The 23,900-nt window shown below is 36.7% G+C and overlaps 3 protein-coding genes across 5 annotated transcripts; 2 read left to right on the forward strand and 1 right to left on the reverse strand.

Moving 5' to 3' along the window:
* On the forward strand, nt 290-5,126 carry LOC18602793 (probable pectate lyase 1). The gene is made up of 7 exons (XM_007034401.2): nt 290-566; nt 1,060-1,113; nt 1,720-1,803; nt 3,039-3,681; nt 3,779-3,882; nt 4,009-4,147; nt 4,238-5,126. The coding sequence occupies exons 1-7, from the start codon at nt 469-471 to the stop codon at nt 4,457-4,459; spliced, it is 1,344 nt and encodes a 447-aa protein (XP_007034463.2). The 5' UTR covers nt 290-468; the 3' UTR covers nt 4,460-5,126.
* Nucleotides 7,210-10,925, reverse strand: LOC18602796 (inosine triphosphate pyrophosphatase). 3 transcript variants are annotated; one of them, XM_007034405.2, is made up of 8 exons: nt 10,669-10,925; nt 10,509-10,573; nt 10,335-10,398; nt 10,242-10,251; nt 9,565-9,596; nt 9,347-9,459; nt 7,840-7,916; nt 7,210-7,716 (listed from the first exon to the last, which is right to left on the reverse strand). In XM_007034405.2, the coding sequence occupies exons 1-8, from the start codon at nt 10,796-10,798 to the stop codon at nt 7,674-7,676; spliced, it is 534 nt and encodes a 177-aa protein (XP_007034467.2). In that variant the 5' UTR covers nt 10,799-10,925; the 3' UTR covers nt 7,210-7,673. The 3 variants fall into 3 exon arrangements, with proteins under 3 accessions (XP_007034467.2, XP_007034466.2, XP_017975043.1); XM_007034404.2 differs by having other exon boundaries at nt 7,210-7,724; nt 10,669-10,923; XM_018119554.1 differs by having other exon boundaries at nt 7,210-7,724; nt 10,509-10,558; nt 10,669-10,915.
* On the forward strand, nt 17,309-21,682 carry LOC18602797 (receptor-like protein kinase 2). The gene is made up of 3 exons (XM_007034407.2): nt 17,309-20,245; nt 20,512-21,050; nt 21,633-21,682. Exons 1-2 carry the CDS (start codon nt 17,332-17,334, stop codon nt 21,027-21,029), a joined length of 3,432 nt encoding a protein of 1,143 aa, XP_007034469.2. The 5' UTR covers nt 17,309-17,331; the 3' UTR covers nt 21,030-21,050; nt 21,633-21,682.

Raw genomic sequence — 23,900 nt, forward strand, 5'->3', positions numbered from 1 at the left:
GTGGCATAATCCTCGGTTAAAATAATAAAATTGAACTTTTTAAAACCGGGGTAAAATGGCACGTGAGAACCGACGATGTGCTCGTGAGAGAGGGAGGCAGAGCCGAGAGGGGACGGTTAGTGGCGGTTAGGTAACTTAGGTTTATTGGTTAAAGTAAACCTAACCAAGAAACGCTACCGTTGGGTTGGGTAACTCACGGCGTCGTCTTTGTCTTTTCTTTTTTTCTAATTTTCATTTTTTTTTTTGGGTTTTTGCTCGTGGCTCTATAAAAAGGCCGTTTCCTTGGAGCTTGTACTCTGACTCTCCCTGCTTCTTCTTCTTCTTCTCCTCCTTTTTCTTTTCTTGGCTCTCTCTTGGTCTCTTTCCTCTCTCTTAGCTTTTCCTGTTTATTTTTTTTGGGCTGTCTGTTTGGATAGAGAGAAAACGAGAGAAAAGCTTTTAACTACCGAAGAAGCGGAGAAAGTTGCAATGGCGGTTTCCAATAAATGGGTTTTCGCTTGTTCAGCTGTTCTCTTTCTGTTTCTTGTTGGAGCAATGGCCGCTGTACGGACCGACAACACTTCGAGGTTTCTCTCTCTCTAGCTCTCTCTTCAGCTTCAGTTTTCAAGTTTTCTCTTCCTACATTTTCTCTGTTTTAGTTTAGTGAAAGAAACAGAGAATCCTCTGCTATGTTTGTTTTTCTTTTGGGGGGTTTTTCGCTTGCAAAATTTTAATCTGCATTATCATTTTCTTTTTTTAAAGAGAATTATTATCCAAATTATGTAGAATTTTCATCGTGCTAGATCTTGAAAATATTCTTGGAAAATTAAGCTACATTATTCTTTGCTCATTGCCTTTAAGTCATAAAAACAAAGTGGAGTTCTGTATAAAACGCCTCCGTTATTATCCACCTTCAGAACCTTCATTTAACACGTAGAAAATGAAATTTCACTGCCGTTTCTTAATGCAAACTGAAAAGTGAAATGACTCCTTACTCACTACAAAAATATTATAAAATATCATCCTTCATTTATTACTATGTATTTTCTCAATTTATTTTTTTTCTATGTTTTTTTACAGCAATGTTGAGACAGAGAAGTTGCAGAGCTCAAACAATTCAACAATGGCAGCAAGGTAATGCAGAGCTCAAAACAATGGCGTTTTGCCCTTCTTTTTTTTTTTTTCTCTTTTGGAGCATTTACATTTTTGTTAAAAAGTGATCTTAGCCGTTAGTTTTGTCTCCTTCCGTTCATGCTTGGACCGTTGGATGTTGGGAACAGGTACTATTTTATCCAGTCTAACCATAAAATAACGATCCCAGCCGTTGAGATCCAGATCCTTAGATCTCAACCGTTTATTCCGTTATTCAGATTCCTCCTTTCTTTCGTTAGTTAACCAGAATTACCATCGTACTACAAATGCCGCCCCTTCAATTTTCCATAAAGTAAAAAGGCTGTGTAATGTAGAAGGGCATTTTAGTCCTTTTAGTAATTCCCGCCGACGAGTCGCCTCGCGGTTTCTCTCTCTCTCTCTCTCTCTCTCTCCCTCTCCTCCCTCGCTACGCTTTTGTTAACGGTTTTGGGACTTTTAGTGGACAGTGCCCTTTGAGCGGTGCACTTGCTGTCGTCTACATCTATTTTTGCACTCGCTTTGGCAAACGGACACGTGTCCTTACATTGAGAAAATTGATATTATTTTGGGTGGTTTTTTTAAAGTCACGAGTTTGGTTGGGTTTTTCAGGTCAGAAGAGGCTGAGCCATTGAATGAGCATGCGGTGCCTGACCCAGGGGCTGTGGCAGCCGAGGTTGAGACCATGATTGACATGTGGGTCTCTCTGTTTCACTCTTTTGCTTTTCCTTGCATGCATTGCTTTTATCTATTACTGTCATTTAAGTAGGAGTTAGGGGAGAGAAGTTTTGGTGCGAAGGAGGAGAGTAGTTCACAAAAATTAATGATGGTAGTAGGCATACTTTTACTGTTAGTTTGTTGGATGTTACCAAACGACCCCATTTTCATTAATAGACCCATGCTTGGCCAAATTTTGATATAGTGACGAATTTATTTAAAAAAAAAAAAACACAATTTTGATGAAAAGCGCATCCGAGGGAATCAAAATCTTCACGTTACAAATATCTGTTGCATTCTTGATGATGACATATTTTTCTCCTGCTGTGTTTTTAACTGCATATCCTCCCACCACCATTATGCTCAGATCCGTGTCTCACGGCCTTTCTATTTCTTTACTGTCTTTTTCTTTCTATCATTTTACACGTACTCGAGGGTACACATATATATTTTTTTCAAATAAATTGTCCAAATCAACCGTTTTAACTAAGAGTAATAAAGTTTCATTACATCATATGACTGTAGATGCACGTTTGATTGTCTAGTCATGCAAATTTTGGCAACATCATTCTCCCCAATAATCATGACATAATTGACACCCCACCCTTTTACCCTTTTTTTTTTTTATTGTAAATGGAAATGGAAATGGAAACAAAACAAAGCCAAGTCATTTTCTCAATTTATGGTTGGAGGAAAACAACAATTTGGTAAGGGACTGTCTGTGTTAGTAATTAAAACTGCAGATTTTTTGTTTCTTCCTTTCCTTCCCTTTTTTATACTGTTTTGCATATAACAGCTTTTACGGTTTTGGTGCCAAAGGACAAGCTACGAACGTACAAACACCCTCTTTTCCTTCTTTTCGTTAAAATGAAACCAAACGGCATTCCTAGCCGTTACATCTGCAAAGACCCATTTGTCCTCATGAATTGACAAAACATCCACTATGCCCTTTGTCAGTTTATGGCTTTATGCACTTTCCTGTTCGGATCTCATTACGGTCCTTAGGAGGAGCAGCCATGGACAGTGTGGTTAAGTATAGCCCTCCACCGACAATAATTTACTAACCCTTTTCATAGTAAAATCAGAAATGTTAATAATTTTGTAGTACCCTGAAATCCTTAGACCTTGAAAAATTAATATTTTAACGCATATGTTGCTGTTAATAGTAACACTAATAGTAATGCTAATGTTTGAATGTACATTTGATATGGCAGGAATATTCGCAATGTGACCGAAAGGAGGAAGTTGGGGTTCTTCTCATGTGGAACTGGTAACCCCATTGATGATTGCTGGCGCTGTGACCCCAACTGGCAAAAGAACAGGAAGAGACTTGCTGACTGTGGCATTGGTTTTGGAAGGAATGCAATTGGTGGCCGTGATGGACGCTTCTACGTTGTCACTGACCCTGGTGATGATGACCCTGTTAACCCCAGACCTGGGACCCTGCGTCATGCTGTGATCCAGGACCAGCCCCTTTGGATTGTGTTCAAGAGGGACATGGTTATTCAATTGAAGCAGGAGTTGATCATGAACAGCTTCAAGACCATTGATGGTCGTGGAGTGAATGTCCATATTGCTAACGGGGCATGTATCACGATCCAGTTTGTTACCAATGTGATTATTCATGGTCTTCATATTCATGACTGTAAGCCTACTGGCAATGCCATGGTGAGAAGCTCACCTTCTCACTTTGGATGGAGGACAATGGCTGATGGTGATGGAATTTCCATCTTTGGTTCAAGCCACATCTGGGTTGATCACAATTCTCTCTCTAATTGTGCTGATGGTCTTGTTGATGCCGTCATGGGCTCAACTGCCATTACGATCTCCAACAACCACCTCACCCACCACAATGAGGTAATTTTTCTGCATACTTCTCTTGTAGCTCAATAGCTTACTGTAGCATCCTTGTTAATGGTAAAGCTAACTGTATTGCAACTGTGATTAAATGTAGGTAATGTTGCTGGGACACAGTGACTCTTACACAAGGGACAAGCAGATGCAAGTGACCATTGCCTACAACCACTTTGGAGAGGGACTTATCCAGAGAATGCCAAGGTAGTGCAATCTATTCAACCTTTCACATTTAAAGCCTTTTGTTATCCTTTTTCTCCTGTTAATTTCAATGGAAGTAAAAAAGTTTGATCTGAGAATTGATCTAGAATTTGAACAATTAATGTGCAGGTGTAGGCATGGGTACTTCCATGTGGTGAACAATGACTACACTCACTGGGAAATGTATGCTATTGGTGGAAGTGCAAATCCTACCATCAACAGCCAGGGTAACAGATATGCAGCTCCAACAAACCCATTTGCAAAGGAGGTATTGTCTCAGTCTCTCATTCTTTTAGTCTCCAGGTGAGATTCACATCCTGAATATGTTGATCATTTTATGATTGATTGGCTCGAGTAGGTCACCAAGAGAGTGGACACCGGTGAAAGCCAGTGGAAGAGCTGGAACTGGCGTTCAGAAGGAGACCTGCTGCTTAATGGTGCCTACTTCACTCCATCTGGTGCTGGAGCCTCAGCAAGCTATGCAAGGGCCTCAAGCTTGGGAGCCAAGTCCTCTTCCATGGTTGGAGCCATGACTTCCAATGCTGGTGCTCTTCCCTGCCGCAGAGGCAGGCAATGCTAGTATACCCCCTCAATCAAATTATTAAATTGGCTGAACAAACGGCCATTTACGATCTGTTTGATTTTTCCTTCTGCCATTATTCTAAAAATCTAAATCACTACCTACCAAATATCCATATTCTATCCATTGTTTCGTTACCCATCTACCTGCATCATCACATATTTTGACAAGTGTACATTTTTTACACATTGTCATTATATTGTCCTACCCACTCCACTCATTCTGGTTGTCAATCTGTTAATTTTCTCAACCTCGGCCTGTTTCAACTCAAGTAAAAAAATCTGTCTAGGAGCAGGTGCGGAAGCGTTGTCCATTTTTCTTATCCCCTTCTAAAGTTTTCCGGTCTTCCTCAGCTTCACCCAATTTCCCTCTTTAACCACCATTTGGTCCATCCTTCTGTTCCCCCAGCATCGATCTTGGTCTCTACATACTCCTTTGTCTTTTGGGTTTATAGGTCTGAATGATTTGGTGATTTTTTTCTTCTTTCTTTTTTTATTTTTATCTTTATTTTCAATTGTCTAGTCATACAAGCAACAGTATGAATGTCAAACTTCCGAGTTATTGAAAGACTTTGTTACAGATGATGCATAGTCAACAGCAGTGATGTTTCTTTTTACCTTTTACTTTTCTCTGCTTTTTCTTTCTCAATGGAAACAAACTTTCTTCTTCTTTTTTTTTTTTTCACTTTTTGGTTCTGCAATTGTGGCTATCACCGATATCGGAATGCTCCTCTGTTCATGTTCTTACCTGTGCCAGCATTAGTGATTCTTTCATGTGCGCACCCGGCATCCCCACATGACCCAAAAAAGTCAATAATTACTTGTATCATGACTTTCTTTAGCTTTTGGTCTCACCCAAATGATGCATCACCCATTTGCTTTAAGTGGGAATTAGTTTAAAGGCTTCAACCGCCTTCTTGTTGCTGATGACCGAATAATCTACCAGCATCTCTTCCCCGTATGAAAAGCTTCAAAATGATACCACCGGTAATTCTAGGGCAGATATACCAATCAGGCAATGCAATGTAATCCATATTGTGCAATTAATGGTTAAATGGAAATCCCAAATACTCGATTGTTATACAGGAACGTAAGCTTAAACACAACTTTGATAATGGAACTGAAGAGGATTGATTGGGAAAGTAGTAGACGGGCCGGCAACCAAATTCCAAGAAGTTTGCAATACCCACAAGAGGGTTCACTCAATTTCCATGTGAAATGCTAATGCACTGCCACTTGGTTTAAGGGCAAGGAGTAAATGAGGATCATGCCTTGTCCCAAACAATTCGATTGAGCTTGAACAACGAAGTGGCTAAAACATACTAAACGGATGCCTGTGAGGCAGATAGGGGAAAGGGTGAACCCCCAAACTCACGTGGACCATGAAGGACTCACCAAATGCTCTGCATGTGGTGTTAGGGGCCCATTCGGCATGTGACAAGTTCTTTGGCTGCTGCAAAAGGCATTGGATGGGGATGGGACCATTCTCTCTGTCTATCCCCCTACTTGCACATGTATATGCATGCTACAACACGTGAAAAATCCACTGCGACTGTCATTTCAACTACGCCCCTCCACCCTCATGCATTAACCCAAACGCCTCTATTGTTTTCTTCACTAAATGCTCAAAGCTGAACCTTAAATTCTTATCTCGTGTAGTCTGCCAATATGCCAGTATGGTGTGGTCACGAAATGTTAATAAATTGTTCAAAGAAGGGATGCTGCAGCACCTGCACAGTAGAGACAATAGTTCGCTGTGCACTGTGAGTGACATAATCCAGAAAATCAGGACCACGATTACTTATCGCGGGGCTGTGTTTGGCATGATCTCATTCAGAATCCTAGCTTCTTCCAAATGCACAATCTATAAGGGTGACAGGATAAAACCAAATTAGCTGACCAGCAGCATCTCTTACCTCAATAAAGTTTAACATCGTGAGCTCAGTTTTTAACATGCAAATGGAGTGGGTGAACTGATGGGAGACCAGCTATGTAAAATTGTATAGCCATCTAATACCTTCTGTTGGAGGGGGGGAAATCGACATATTTGACATATTTAAAGCATTTTTGACAAGAGTTATAGTGGATTGAGCTAGAATACTACTTGAATGATAGATAAATATCTCGAATAATTGAACTCCACGTTGTTGAGCTTCAAAATATCAACATCGGCAATGCCCTGAAAAGAGAGATTTTCTTCCTCTACATTCTCCTAATATCTTTTGCAAATTGCCAAAAAAGATAAATGCTCGAGAATATGTGCTTTCTATGAAAGTCGGTGAAATATAGAAGCCTACGAAAATAGTGCCCCAACAGGCCTAGATGTATGCCCAATCCAGAGTAATAAACAAGGAGAGCTTGTCAGAAATATCATGCTCATCTCCCGTTCAACCATAGTAAGCTGCTTGTATAGCTATGACACATTTCTTATGGACCACTTTTCTCCTTGCTGGTCACATGAAACATCCATTCAATCCCATTTCCCACTGACTTTAATTCGTTAAGCAGTCCTAAAAATAAATTAAAGGCTATACTCTCTCTAGTTGGCCTGCAACAAATTTTTGACACCAACCTTTTTGAAGGCAACTTTTAGGAGGCTGCATGGATTTGAACCCAATATCTGGTGTCTACCACCAATGGAAGATGTGGTTGGCTTTAAAAACCAATCTTCATCTGTCCGTCTCGAAGCTCACAAAAACTGAAGATCCTAACATAAAGCAGTCACTTGTCTGCAAATTAAGACTCATCAAATATTAAAATGTACTTATGAGACAAATTAAATAGGTAGTGTCCACATATCTAGTTCAGTAATTGCTGTGTAATCATATAGCATGCCTTACATTACAGGACACCGATTGATACATATCAAATAAGAAACATCCTTTAAGTTGAAAGCACGGTTCTCAATGATTTTTAGTAAGGGAGATTTTTCCCCACTAAGCACTAGGCAAACATATTTGTATAAAATTGCAACATTTATTGTTGTCCCTGTTAAAACAAAGTAAGTACCATACAAGCCTTGTTCCACGCTCTGCTGCTTTTTACCACAGACCGTTTACAGGAATCAGGAGAAGTGAAAACGCTGAAGAAAGCTTGCAACTGTCTGACAATCTACCATGCAATGGCAACAATGAAGATCTTTAGCTCACTCTTTAGATGGAGTACTAAAACTGTATCCAGCTTCAGCAAAGTGGGATTTCACCATAGCAAGAGCCCTATAACGGTGAGAAATCTTGTTCTTCTCTTCCTTCGGCATCTCTGCATATCTATAGGAATCAAGACATAATTCTATCAACAAAAGGCCTACTGTTATTTAGTTTAATTGACTGGATTATAATGGATCATAATACAGAATGCAGAAGTTAAAAATGAAAGCCTTACGTTTGGTCATAGCCATCAGGTTGAAAAATAGGATCCCATCCAAAGTCATTGGGTCCCCTAGCAGGAACTATTTTTCCCTAACATGTCAGCCAAAAAATAAAAACAAAGATATGTCAGCAAGTATATTTCATTTCATTCTGCAATCACAGTCATATTTTAAATCAGTGATAATTCTTGGACATAATATGAATGTACTGTCAAGAATTATTTAGTGTTCCTAGTCACTCTCAAATTTATCTCACAAATCCCTCCACCTACTCCTTTTTAATTAATTGTTAATTTACAGACAAATCCAGGCAACTTCTTCCTGGAAAACTTGGCCAAATGCTAGTGATATTACTGAAGAAAATCCTCAAAGATGTTAGGTCTTTAACCTTATCAATGATATACAAATCTTTCTGCACATGAGAGCGTAGAACCAAACACTCTTAGTCATTGTTCGATCTTTTCTCTTTCATTTTCCAAAAAAATATGTTTCTCTGCTAGGAAATGCTTAACTTCAAAAGTACTTGCAGCTTACAGTATTACTGTGTAAGATTCTAATTCATCTCGTTCTTGGAAGAAATATAGCACATACTAAACAAAAGTCATTGCGTCTAACAGGCTGAACATTTGAACCCAGAAGCAACCCAGACAGAAGTGTTCTTAATAAATGATTTCTTGCAAGATCTGTGCAAATTTTAGAGTTAAATATTAATAGGACGATATTACATGAAAATTATCATCTTAGATTATCTTCTGTGGCTTCGATGCTCTTTTCATGCATAACACATTTTTCTTTATTGTTTGTGTGACCTCCCAACTCAATTTCTTCCATATGGGTGGTCAAGCAGCTGAACTAGGCGTCAGGTATGAGGCTCAGTATATAATAAACTTTTTTGAGGGAAAGAGAAGTGGAACTAACAATTCAGTTACTTGAACATCTCATCAACTGCCCAGTAAATTAGGGCAGGAAATCATGGTCCAGGTTTAAAATCTCTTTGCCAAAAATACAGACATGCAGACGCAGTTTAAACTCAGAAACATAACAATGAAAAGAATAAGTTGATGATAGAGCAGGATACTCCTCATGTGGTTTTTAGCTTTTCATGGACCAAGAAACCATCAACATAAATCCAGCACTATGTTCAGATCATTAAGAACAATACATTGCTTTAATATTAGAAATGAGAAAATTCATAGTAACTCATATCAATTCATGCCTTGAAGTTTCAGAAACACCTTCTCCCCGCCCCCACAACCATTTTCTCTCTCCTTGTCTTCTTTCTTTTCCATTCTTGTCAAAAACATATTTAAATTAAATAACATCATACACAAACAAGCACATTCGGATTAGTATAACACTTTTGGTCTTATTCACTAAACAAGGTAAATTTGTACAGTCCAAAACCAAATTGCTTTGTCCTTTGTTATGGTCATATTTGACACCATTTCTTGGCCATAATTAAAGTTGAGATGATAAGAGAGTAAAGGGAAGAAAGCAGAATAACAATTTATGGAAACATACCGGAGTTTCCCCTAGAAAGGTAATAGGTTCAACATCAGGTCCAAGGGCAAAAGAAAATGCACATAATGCGTAAGCTGACTTATCCTCATATGCCATCAACAAGTTGTTTAAACCTAGAAAGAGTCACAGATCAGAGGAAAGTATTGGAAGCAGCCTAAAATTTTGATGAATGTAAACAAAATAAAAGGATATGAAAGAGCGCATGATGAGAATAAAACCTTCATGGCCAATCTTCTGCAGAAACCACTTGCTGCAGAACACATTAGATAAGACAAGAATGTGAACATAACATTGAAAAAGAATGATGATTATGAGAGACATATATTATTTGCAATATCATCTAATTTAATATTGTTCATATCATAACAAAACAAAGATTAGGCATCAAATTTGAGAAAATGAAGAGGGAATGGGAACAACAGGAACAGAAGATATCAAAAAATCCTTCTAAAATAGATGGACTATTGCAAGTGAGAGCAGTTACCATTCCCTCCTTTCAGCAGGGAATTATACTAACACAATGAACCTCCACTGTGGAAACAATGATCTTTTGTGTGCTAGTATATAACACATAATGCATAAAGGGCATTTGAGAATTTAAATGGACTTGATTAGAATCAAACCCTCAAAAACAATAACTCAAAGGAATCAATAGATGGTTTGAAAGCTGGTAGCAGAAGCTGGCTGAAACGTGGCCTAACTATTCTTCGTGGAATAATCATAAATTGACCAGGTTCAGTTCTCCAATATCAAAACAACAGCAGCACAAATATAAAACTGTTATGCATTTCAATTCTGTCCATTTTAATCAATTCTCTCCAATTATAATTCATCAAACTGAAGTGAGAATAAAGCTTATACCTTTTGAATTTAGCAAGAATGAATTAGAACTTACATGTATGGCCCTGCAAATAGTTTAACAATAAAAATCATTAACTAAACCCCAAAAAGAAAAGAAACAAATAAAAATATAGAAGATGATAAACACCTGGAAGACCCTTTAGAGCATTGAAACAAAGACATGTATCTTCCACCAACACCGGTCCATTCACCTTCCCATCCAATAGAAATATAACTTCTTAAACATAATATTCATGCTTTTTGGAAAAAAATATCTGGGTATTTTACAAATGATAAAGCATATGAATATGGGTATATAAACCTGGACAGCAGCCAAACGAGCCTTTTCTTTGGATATTTCTTCCGGTTCGCCTTGCAGTTCAGGCACTAAAGAATTAAAATGTAAATATATATATATATATATTTAAATAGTTGAAAACTAAAAAAGAGTGAAAATTTTGGGGGGGAGAAAAAGGGAGTACGGTCAAGCTTGAGGGACTGAAAGGGAATCGATTGGCCCAAGATGGCCTTGACTTCCTCCAACTTCTTGGCATTTCCAGTTACGAACGTCACCGGCCGTGACACCAACACTGCTCTCCCCGCCGCCTCCATTTTCCCGCCCTTTCCTTCCTTTTTCTCGCGCACGCAGAGAAAGCGGAACGGAGACCTTACACTAGCCAGCGCTCAGCAGAGCAGACACTTGAAATCCAAGAAGGACAAGCTCTTTTTTTTACTCCCATAATTGCTTCATGACAGAGCTTCCAAAATCGGGCCACATTTGACGACTGGTCGAGCTAGGCTTCAAAGACCCAACAACAAGTTGGACTTGCTGTCTGTCTGGTCTGAGGGGCCAAAGGCCTACCCAAAATTGGGTAAGGTTGGACAAGAGTGAAGCCCATTAAAATTTCATTGGGCTTCCAAGCCCATGTTGATTAGAGATTGAAAGGCTATGCAAAAATTGGAAATATATAGAGATAGAAATTATCAAATTCATATTTTAATAATACAGTAGCCCCTTAGTCCCTTCTAGCATGGGCCCAAAGATTAATCTTTTTTTTTTCGGTTCTTGCCCAAGTAATATATTTGAAAAATGAGATAGATTTCAAATCACATTGACCAGTCATTGTTTAATTATAATTTAAATTATACTAATTGGTAGAGTCCAGACAGCATGGGCCTAGGAGCTGTTAAAACAAAAACAACTTGTCACTAAACTCCACCATTTACAGGCGTATAAAAAAATGAACTGCATATTGTCCTTAACCAAGATGAGAGTCAAAAGAGCTTATTATGCTTTTCTCTTTGTTTTCTTACTCTAGTGAAAAAGTCATGTCTATTTGCACATGACAATTCATTAATTTGTCATTCTTGTCACCCCATTAGGTCACTTTCACCTTCATGTTCTCATAAATTATGTATTTATGTTATGTACACGCAATAGATAAATGAAACGATGTACCTTGAGCTCTCAAAACTGACCTTTGGATTGAATTATGAAGATTCCTCTCGGATCGGTATTCAAACCCTAAATCATAAAATTCTGACTTTAATATTATACTTTTTTTTATATATGATTTTTAAGTTATATAATAAGATATATGTAATCATTTTTCTTTCATATTTGAGCTCGAAATTTTTAAAATGAAATCTCTAATTCCAAGTATAGTGATCTTTCTTTAGAGACAATTGTAAAACTTTATATATACTTGCATTAATGGTATTAGGTTTAGATAATAGACCTAATATAGTGTGAGGTTGCCCTCCTCAAAAGTCTTTCCCTCCTAAGAATATTTATTTGTATGTTGCATTACCTCCTTTGTTAAAAGGCAAAAGGTGGGGTGTGAGTGAATAGGGTTTGTTTTGAATAAGCTTGTGAGATTGTGACAGAAACAAAACGTGTATAGATTCCAGTGGGGAAACTCCCAAGGCCACGACCTTTAAAATAGGGGGGGCAGAGAGGCAGCAGCGCCGTTTGGCTCCATATGGTCCTAAAGTAGTAGTTTAAGGGGAAAGCTTAGGTCTTACATGATAATTTAAATAATAAAACCTTACTTTATTCAAGATTATATTATTACAATAACGTTTTGCTCATAATATTTTATATTAGGTTTTTTCGGTTTGGTTAGGTGTATGAGTGGAGGCAAAAATTTGGATTCCCATCCTCACGTGATATGGCCTCAAAATCAGGGATGTGTTGGTGCTTTGCTAAAGCTACTCTTCCATTTCCACTTCCTTCCAAAAGTCCATAATCTTAATTATTTTTTCTCATGCCTTGTTTTGTTTTCTCTTTTCTCTTTTCATTCTTTTGATGATTATGGAATGTTAGATTGACCCACTTGGGAGAGTTTCCTCTGCCACATGATTGGTCACCCTTTGTTAGCTTAGTTATGATCATAGGCAATGTTAAATACTACCCATCAACACTCTAAGTTGTTGGGTTAGTACCTAGTAGGATGCTTTAAACTTTTAACATAGTTTGTTTCTACTATGCTATTCTTGACTCATTGACTTCTTTCACATTTATGACTCAATCTGCTTTAGGAGGTGCTTGTGAGTTGTGAACCTTTGTTTTTTTTTCCTTGTGAAATATGTGCTCATAATCAATTTTATTGAGTTAAATTATGGTTACCCCAAGTGCTAACTATCTTATACATTTTTTTTTCTTTTCATTAATGGAAGAAATTGATAATTTCAATTTATGAGTATTTTGCTAGTTTGCTTCTTAATATCAATAGACATTGAGATTCAAATATATCAATTATTCTGAATTTTTTGCTAGAATGACATTTATATATGTTGATCATTTGATCAAAATTCTGAGTGGACCAAATTAAATTGAATGTTGTTGGTGAATCCCATAACATATAATATATACTTTTGCTCTACATTACTGTATTGAAAATGCCAGTGCAGGCCTTACTCTTAGGTCAAGTATTAAATTAAGTGATTCCCCCCCTAAAGTCTTAATTCTTCTGACTAATATTAATAAAATTATACCTATGGTTGAGAAATTTGAAGCTTGCTTTGCTATGTATTAAATTAAAAACACACACAAATGCCATTGGATCTACCGGTGATCTGCTGTAATCCCATTTTTCGAAGGATGCTCATCTATATGTTTGTCAGCCCAAAATTATCTAAGCAACTTAAATTGCTAATCATACCGGCTTAATAAGCGCGTGTTAAGTACAATATTAGATTAAATTAAACTGAATTTACTTAATTTAATTAAGATTAAGGAACCATGCTTAGGGCGCATGTTGATACCTTGTGCAAGCTTGCGGAATTAGCAATCTATCATCATCTTGAACACAAACTTTGTTTCTTTGAATACAAGTATCTCAATGCTATCTCAATTAGTGATCCTAGTAATGAAGGTTATTTCAATTAATGATTTTAATTTACCGTGATTGATATAATGAAGACCATTTCAATTGATGTGATTTGATTGACTTGACTATTTTAATTGACTTAATGATTTTAGTTGTAATTTTTCTTAATTATAAGCTTGGTCATATAACGTTAGCTTGATCTAGGAAATTTCTCTTTATTGCATAGATTATTTTTCCTTTTGTATTGACAATGAAACTTGTATATAAACACCTAATGGCTTCTTAATAAAATCATCCAAAGAGTATTCAAAATCTTCAATAAGATAAGGTGATAATTTGATTTTTGTGAAAAAAAGGTCAGGAGATGTCACAAATCCTCCCAGCAGGCTTCTAATTGTTTGCAATAACTTGACGTTATGCTTATTTGTGAAGAAATAAAAGTCGATGGAGATGATAAATTATTCAATGTTATAGGGCTGCAACAAGTCAGAAATGGTCTTATAACTAGTAGACCGTTGGTATTTTATGTGGCTGGCATGCATAATTAGAGCAGGGCATGGTATTTCATTTCTAAGTTAAATGATAATATAATTAAATTAGTCTTCCCCCATGCTTGCTCTTGGATTCATCGGATTTTGGGTTAGGGTTCATTTTCTATTTCCAAAAGGGAAATCAAACAAAACATTGGAACCCACATTTTACCAAATTAATTTGAGTTTTAAGACCATTTTATTTGGATGAAATAATGATTAGTCCATTTAGCACGAGTGACCTTTCATTAAGGCTATCTATCCTTAAATTGCAATGTATCTTGGCAAGGGGCCAGAACTTATCTGGCTTTGGAATTTTATTCAAAAAAGGGAGGAAAAAAGTCTTTCATCCTGAATTCCTGATTATCTTCAGAATATATTTATGCTTTAATGTAAAGAGCTTGGTCAGATATATTGAGGATACACTTTTCATTAGAGGTTTTAATATATTTAGACAACCTTTTTGGCTTTGGACTGTGACCTTCAATAATTGTTTGAAATTTATTTCAAGGGAAGAGATCAAATTCAAGTGGCAATATATGCAATTCTGCTGAAATGGCATTGGGAAACAAAGGTTTTCATTATGCTACTTCTTGAGCCCACTGTGTCTCCCAAACTTTGCACACACAAAACAAAAAACCAACATCAAAGGAGGATCAGGACCATATCCAATTGTGACATTCTGTGCTGAACTTTTAGAATTATGGTATACTTTCTTGGCTTTAAGAACAATGTATATTGAGGTGGCCTTATATATAATATTTGTTAAATATCAATTACTTGAGTGATTTCAAAAGCAGTGATTATCATGAACTGGATGTTCCTAAGACTTAATTGGAATAAAAATAAAAGAAAAACCATCTTCTATTACCCAATGAAAACATAGGCCATAGACAATTGGTAATGATCACAACTAGTGAGCGCCAATCTGATATAAACAATTGAAAATCTTTGTTTTTTAGTTTTATGAAAAATTGAAAAACAATATGAAAGTATATAGTTCTCCGATTTGTTTTAACAAAATTAGAAAGCAAATGTCTTCAAACTTAACTAGTTAGTTACACCCAAATATTTAACTCATTAATTGGTGCATAACTCTCTGCCTAAAGAGTAAGGTCCAAATCTCTCTTCCCCCAATTAAAAAAAAAAAACTTAATTATTTAGTTTCCTTATCACTAGAGGTAGAGCATAATGGACATATTGCTCCCTCAAAATTTTTAAAATTTTTTTATTTTTTATATTTTTTCTTTTAATAGTTTCTATAGATTTTTTTTTTTAAATTTCTACGAATCAATTATATTTTTTTTCTTTCTTTTTTGTTATGTAGATTCTATCTTTTACTTGTCATATTTTTTTATTATGTGAATTTTATTTTTTATGATTTTAATCTTTAAAAATTAAAAAAATTATTATATAATTTTCAAATATAAGTTATAGTGTTGCATTGCTTAAAATTTCATCAATGTATTATTTTTTTATTAATCTTAATTGATAGATTAATTCATCTTATTCTGACTTTTCCGATTTCTATCACAACTATAGGGAGAATCATTTCAACAATGAAAATTATAAAAATAAGATTTCTAAATAAAATAGATAATAAGTTTTTTGTAGATAATTTAGTTATTTATATTGAAAAATACTGTTAACCTTTTCAATATAAATTTTTTTTAATATAGTATTGAGTTAATAGTTGATGAATTAGAATTTAGGAAATATAGTCGAGTACAACTTTTCCTAAAATATTATTATAAATCTTTTCTTTTTTATTTCTTTTGATTTACTTATTGTATAAAATTATTATTTATTATAAATCTTTTAATGGTTAATTAAGTTTAAAATATTAGTTTTAAAAATTTTTAACTTTTTTTTTTCTTTGACCATCTCAACAAAATTTGGCTAGTTTCGCCCCAGTTTATTACTATTTCTTTTAACACATAAAAAGCAAAAATGGTTTTATAACCAAAAATAAATTTTGTAATGCAAATAATATGCGTATTTTTAACCCATAAAGGTTTATTTGTCTGATTGTCTCTCCTTGTATAGTTGTAGAAGATAGCTTCATTGCTTAATAAAGTATAATGTTTGAATTAGATCAAATAAAGTAAAAAAGGAATTTTTTTTTTCTTTTGGGCAAAAGAGAATGCTGATATAATTGGTAAGAAAACATACCATTTATAATAACTTCCAAACGTCTGCTCTTATTTAAGGCAAAAAGTTGACTTGCCAAAACTAATTCAACAACAATATTAATCTTTAAATAACCATTACCAATCTGAAGTCTGAGACGAAAGTTTCCTACCCAAAATTTGGTAGTAATAATTACTAATAAGAAAAGTCATAACTCTTTCAAGAACATATGAATTCCCACTTAATTTAACCCAAATATTGCAAAAAATTAGATAACATGCCATGTTGGAATGGTGAATGCACCAGAAGGCTCAAGGGGGTTCAGGGGTCAGGGAGGTGGCACCAGGTAAATGGGTGCTTGAGATGAGCCGACACAGTTTTGTAACTGAACCCAGAAAAGCTTCCAGGGACCAGAATGGGAAAGAGTGAGCCCAATGTCCTTTTCTGGTTTAATAAAAGTAATAATAAAAAGCAACAGCGAATGGGGAAGACAGAAACACTAGTGGGTACTTGAAGTTGGAGCTAACTGCCACACTTTTCTCTCTTATATAGTGTAGTGTAATAGAGTCAAAAACTGATGCAGTACTATAACTATATATGAAACAAAATCTTCAATACATATAATATAGTATAACTTCTTTTCCTTGTTCTTTTTTCTTTTTTTTTCAATTTTTTCTCCCTGGGGAGAAACCAGATTAAACTATTGAGAGATACAGAAAGATATGAAGTCATGGGCACAGGTGGTGTCTCTCTCCTTGCTGCGCGTGAGACCAGCTAGCACCTCCCCTCCCTTATTAAAATCTCGTGTTTATATGTCGTTTATAGGGAGAGAGAGAGAAGCATCCTAGGAGTAGGAGAGTGGGGTGGTGAAGGAGGTGGTTGTGCTTGCGCAGTTTGTTGATCTCTAGGCTTTGCTTTTGTTCATTTCTTTATCTTTTTTAGTATTTGTTTAGTTTTAAGTGTTGTAATATAGAAAATTAAGCCAGTCCCAAATAGAGCTTGTTCTTTTGAGTTTGAGTTCAAAGCAAGAAAGAAATATAGTGTGTGTGTGTGAGAGAGAGAGATAGAGAGAGAAAGAAGCAAGCACAGAGAAAGAGAAGAAGCAAAACCCAATGATGCAAACCCGAGAAGAAAGGTTTGGAAATTGAGGCAAATGTCGATGCCCAGCTCGAGGCAATCCTCCTCCTCCTTCTTCTTCTTCTACAACCTCTCTTCTTCATCATTCTTCATTTCATTTCTCTTCTTCTTCCTCACTACTGCAACTTTTGCAGCTCCAAACAAAGAAGCTTCCATTCTATTCTCATGGATACAGTCTTCTCCAACTCCACATTCCTCTTTTTCTAACTGGAAAAATCTTGACCCCAACCCATGCAACTGGACCTACATAACATGCTCTCGTCAAGGTTTTGTCACTGACATCAATATACAGTCCGTCCCTCTTGAGCTTCCTTCACCAACCAATCTCTCTTCTTTTCACTCTCTCAAAAGACTAGTCATCTATGATGCAAATCTCACTGGCACTATCCCGGTTGACATTGGTTATTGTACAGAACTTACTATCATTAAACTTAGCTCAAACAGTCTGGTTGGCTCCATTCCTGCAGGCATTGGTAGGCTCCAAAATCTTCAGGACTTGATTCTGAACTCTAATCAGCTAACCGGGAAAATCCCAGTTGAGTTAGGTAACTGCAAAAGCCTCAAGAATATTTGGCTTTATGATAACCTTCTTGGCGGAGCTATCCCAGCTGAGCTAGGAAAATTGTCCAGTCTTGAAGTTCTTCGAGCTGGAGGGAACAAAGATATTGTTGGGAGAATTCCTGATGAGATAGGAGACTGCAGCAACTTGACTGTTTTGGGGCTAGCTGATACAAGAGTTTCAGGTTCATTACCACCCTCACTTGGGAAGCTAAGCAAGCTTCAAACATTGTCTATATATACTACAATGCTCTCCGGTGAGATCCCTCCTGAAATAGGTAACTGCTCTGAGCTTGTAGACTTATATCTTTATGAAAATAGTCTATCAGGATCGATCCCGCCACAGATTGGTAAACTTAAAAAGCTTGAACAACTGTTCTTGTGGCAAAATAGTCTTGTTGGGAGTATCCCAGAAGAGATTGGCAATTGTAGTAAATTGATAAATATTGATCTTTCTTTGAATTCTTTATCTGGAACCATACCTTTGTCTTTGGGGGGTCTTTTGGAGCTTCAAGAGTTTATGATTAGCAATAACAATGTGTCTGGTTCAATACCTTCAAATCTCTCCAATGCTAGTAATCTTCTGCAGTTGCAACTTGATACAAACCAGATTTCAGGTTTGATCCCACCAGAGCTTGGAATGTTGTCAAAGCTTACTGTTTTCTTTGCCTGGCAAAACCAGCTTGAAGGAAGCATTCCTTCAAGTTTGTCTAGCTGTACTGATCTCCAGGCATTAGATTTGTCACATAATTCTCTCACTGGTAGCCTTCCTCCTGGCCTGTTTCAACTTCGGAACCTGACAAAGCTTCTGCTGATTTCGAATGATATTTCTGGTTCTATACCCCCAGAGATTGGAAATTGCAGCTCTCTTGTGCGTTTAAGGCTTGGTAACAACAGGATCACTGGTGTCATTCCTAGCGAAATTGGGAGTCTTAAGCGCTTAAATTTTCTTGATTTGTCTAGCAACCGACTTTCTGGCCCAATTCCATATGAGATTGGGGGTTGCACAGAGTTGCAAATGATAGACCTCAGCAACAACATTCTACAGGGTCCCCTGCCTAACTCATTGTCATCTCTATCTGACCTCCAGGTGTTGGATGTCTCCATCAATCGATTTGATGCTCAAATACCAGCAAGCTTGGGCCGTCTTGTGTCATTGAACAAGCTAATTTTAAGCAAGAATTCATTGTCTGGATCAATACCTTCTGCTCTTGGCCTCTGTTCAAGTCTCCAGTTGCTTGACCTTAGCAGCAATGAGCTCACTGGAGGCATACCAACAGAACTTGGTCGAATAGAAGCCCTTGAGATTGCTCTTAACTTGAGTTGCAATGGACTTACAGGGCCAATCCCTTCTCAAATGTCAGCACTTAGCAAGCTTTCCATACTGGACCTTTCCCACAACAAGCTTGAGGGGGACCTGGCTCCACTTGCAGCGCTTGATAATCTCGTTTCTCTGAACATCTCCTACAATAACTTCGAAGGTTATCTGCCTGACAACAAGCTTTTTAGGCAGTTACCACCAGCAGACCTGGCTGGAAATCAAGGCCTATGTCCTACAAGCCGGGACTCGTGCTTCTTGGGCAGTTATGGCAGGGCAGGATTATCAAGAACTAAAAATGAGATAAGGCGATCGCGGAGGCTTAAACTAGCAATTGCATTGTTGATTACCCTAACAGTGGCAATGGTTATTATGGGGACAATTGCAATGATTAGGGCTCGAAAAACCATTAGAGATGATGATGATTCTGAGTTGGGTGACTCATGGCCATGGCAATTCACTCCCTTCCAGAAGCTAAATTTCTCAGTAGAGCAAGTTTTGAAATGCCTGGTGGATGCTAATGTGATTGGAAAAGGGTGTTCGGGGGTTGTTTATCGTGCTGATATGGACAATGGTGAAGTCATTGCAGTGAAGAAGCTTTGGCCAACAACAATGGCGGCATCTGATGGATGTAATGATGACAAATGCGGGGTTCGTGATTCTTTCTCAGCGGAGGTGAAAACGCTTGGTTCAATCCGTCACAAGAACATTGTTAGGTTTTTGGGCTGTTGCTGGAATCGAAATACAAGATTACTCATGTATGATTATATGCCTAATGGGAGCTTGGGGAGTCTCCTCCATGAGAGAACAGGGAATGCTTTGGAATGGGAGCTCAGGTACCAAATTTTGTTGGGGGCAGCACAAGGCGTTGCTTACTTGCACCATGATTGTGTCCCTCCAATTGTTCATAGGGACATCAAGGCAAATAATATCCTAATTGGCCTTGAGTTTGAACCTTACATTGCTGATTTTGGCCTTGCCAAGCTTGTAGATGATGGTGATTTTGCTCGTTCCTCCAACACTGTTGCAGGCTCTTATGGATATATTGCTCCTGGTAAGATTTCTTCCATTTAACTAAATGCAATGTTTTCCAAGTCTATTATAGTAAAGTATTTATTTAATTTTCATGTGTGCTGCTTTGTTATGTTAATTGCTATGTTTTCCTTGACAAAATTCATGCTTAAGCATTTACTCTTAAACATTTACAATGTGGCTTCTTTATCTAGAAAAGTCAAATTCATTGTTGCAGTGCTTGGCTAATTAATGATTCAAGGTCATTTTATAGCAATCTTGAGCTAATTATTTACCGTTTCTTGGCAGAATATGGTTACATGATGAAGATTACAGAGAAGAGTGATGTTTATAGCTATGGTGTAGTTGTGTTGGAAGTCTTGACAGGGAAGCAACCAATTGATCCAACAATACCAGATGGATTACATGTCGTTGATTGGGTTAGACAAAAGAGGGGAGGAATCGAAGTACTTGATCCTAGCCTACTGTCTCGACCAGAGTCAGAAATTGAGGAAATGATGCAAGCATTAGGTATAGCTTTATTGTGTGTAAATTCATGCCCTGATGAAAGACCAAACATGAAAGATGTGGCAGCAATGCTGAAGGAGATTAAACATGAAAGAGAGGAGTATGCAAAGGTTGATGTGCTACTCAAGGGATCACCAGCAATTGATACAAAGGAAAGTAAGAATTCAAGCACAGTTCCAGCAACATCATCATCAAAACCAGCAATGCAAAGCTTGTATCCAAAAAGCAATAACTCCAGCTTCTCTGCATCCTCTCTACTTTACTCATCTTCGCCGAATCCCAGAGTGGGGTTAAAGTGATAAAGCCAAAAATGGTTATAGGTAAGCAGAAGGAAGTTTGTTTTCTTGTCTGTTTCTTCAGTTTCAAAACTTTTTTGTTTTGTATGTAAAGAAGAAAAGCTTGATATTTGTTATAACTAAATTCTGGAAAAAAAAAAAAAAGAAGGCCAAGAGTTGCAGGTTTGGCTCTTGGAGCACTGTGTTAACAGCTAAATACAAGCAAAACAACTATTATCTCACAGTTTTCCACCAGGCCATGCAATTGTTACTATTACTATTTAGGTCGCAGGGGTTCCTTTTCCTTTCCAGGGAAAAAGGAGTGCTTGACTGGCTTTAAGTCACAGAGCATATGAAAAGAATCTAAGAATCTAGTAAAAAGTTCATAAAAAGTTTCTCACCAGGTGATTTCAGACTGAAAGATCAAGTCATTGATTTGACCTCTAAATTCTGTTGGATGGGAACCATGATAAGTTGGGGGCCTTACCTTTGAGTCCTTGCATGTGTGACTGTATAACGTAGCTTGGTGTGTCAGTTTTCTCATTCCCTAGTTAGTAATCAGTAGGAAAGAATTGATTCCTAATATTGCCTTCCAAGGATCTTAGATTGCTGTGCTGCTTTAACCAGGGCAAAGCTTTCTGTGGAAAAGGACTACTGCACTTTCGGCTCTAAAGTTCACATTGGCTGTCTGTACAGCTGTGTCCAAATATATTGTCCCAGTGACACTGCTGTTACCTTATGAAGCAGTAAATTTTATTTACGTTATCTTTACTAGATTTTTACGGCAATTGACTTTCTTGTTGATCAAGTAAAAAGGAAGTAGGAAGTACGATTTACTACTAAGAAATGTGGTAGAGAGCCATAGATGGTTTAATGAAGAGAGAGGTATTGATTTAAGTCTTACAATAGTCATTAAGGGATAAGAATTTACAGGCCAAGTCGAACTTAAGAATCTTGTGATTTTCCCTTTCCACTGCTACGCAATGGACATCGCCTAAAGAAGTGAATCATCCATATCAATCTTCCCTTGTTCATGAAGGATTTTTCTATGGTACTCATTGCAAAGGACATTTTCCAGCTTTGATTGTGCCTATCGGAGTGTGATAATGCAAGCACAAGTACCCAAAGTACCATATTTCCATACTCAGGTGCCGCAGTTTTGCATGAAAATCAAGGAAAGAATAAGGGAAAAACAGTGGCTGCTATGATACATCTAAGCCAGAAGCAAAAACAGCTTGCCAAGAGCATAGACTAAGCAAAAGCTGCTTAAATAATTCATATTTATTACTCAAACGATTGCATAATTGTTTCAAGTGTTGTACACAGAAATTAGTGCACATAGCTTGACTTCTATATAGCAGTGAATTCTGTTGCAATCTTAAAATTTATATGTTTACTGAATTTATATGTTTTATTGCAAAGTTTATCTGGAGCTTAGCTCAATGCAAATCATGTCCCACACTCAAGAAAGGAAATCTTAAATGTCTTTATTATTAAAGGGCATTTTTATTTATTTTGTGGGGTGATACTGGTTTCACTGATGTCTTTCCAGTATGTTTGGCATGTTAGTATTTTTTTTTTCTTGAAAAGCTAGTACACTTCACTTCAAACCAAGCATATATCATGTAATACCCCACATCTCATATCAAATGTAAATGTGATTGTTAAGGTTTATATAACAATACAAGTCTATCACTACTAGTAAATGTGATTGTTAAGACTTATATAACAATACAAGCCTATCATTAGTAGCAACTTAACTTTTAATAAAAATACCTAATTGTTAGGTACAACAAAGGTTTATTCTATTACTATGCTAATAAACAAATTTTCTATAAATGAAACTGATCCTTCCTAACCCTAACTAGGAATTGAGAATGTAAGGAAGCCTTCATCTGAAATTTACCAAGCGTGGACTCTCCTTGACCATAAGAAGCCAGAGGCTTTATGCTGGTAAACCTCCAAATGTGAGTATTGGAGATTTTGGTGATTGGAACCTAACTCTTTTAAGTAATGAGCTGGAAGATGTGCCCAACTGCCCAAGAAGTAACATTTGGAGTCCAACATACTACCCTACTCTTTAAATAAGGAAAACAATTTAATAAAAAAAAACTCTACATGCCTCAAATTATTGGAGTCAAGCATTCATCTGATAAATCCCTGGGTTATTGGCAGTTAGCTTTTCCTGATGTTTTCAATTGCTTCCCAAAAGAGTAAGAATTATTCTATCTCAGTATATTCTTTTTTTCCTGGTTTGCCCGAGGGCATCTCCAAATTGTTGAAGCTTCAGATTTCACACTTCGTAGACCTTAAAATATGATTACTAATTGTTGCCTGATATTTATGCCATCTTCAACGTCAAAATTATGGAAAGAACAAATGATTATTGGTGAGAATTTTGCTGTCCTCAGCTATGTAGAGAATATGGACAAATGAAAACAGTATAAAGAACTTGGCATGTTATCCATAGAGCATGAGCAAGGGGAAAGAAGCATTCCTGCCCTAATTTACTGTATTTCTAGAGTTGATTTATCTGATCAGTTCAACACAATTTAAGTAATTCAATATTTACCATGTGCATAGTCTGACTCTAAGTAATGTCATGATCTTTTCAACATGACATTTCTATGTCAGGTCCAAAAAGGCCACAACCATCTGCTCCGCAGTCTGCTCAGCGGCCAATAGAGCAGCCACAATGATGCCAACATTAAATTGCTTTTCTGAAGAATCGAAAAAAGGAAAAAAGATTAGTAAACTTTTTTTTCTGGGACAGCTTATTGTAGACACATAAATTTTAAAAATAAAATAAAATAAATAAATAAATAAATAAATAAAAAAAATAAAAAAATTAAAAAATAAAAAATAAAAAAAAATCGGGATGGCTGGGCGTACGCC

Source organism: Theobroma cacao, chromosome 4 (assembly GCF_000208745.1).
Source record: "Theobroma cacao cultivar B97-61/B2 chromosome 4, Criollo_cocoa_genome_V2, whole genome shotgun sequence".
Lineage (NCBI taxonomy): Eukaryota > Viridiplantae > Streptophyta > Magnoliopsida > Malvales > Malvaceae > Theobroma > Theobroma cacao.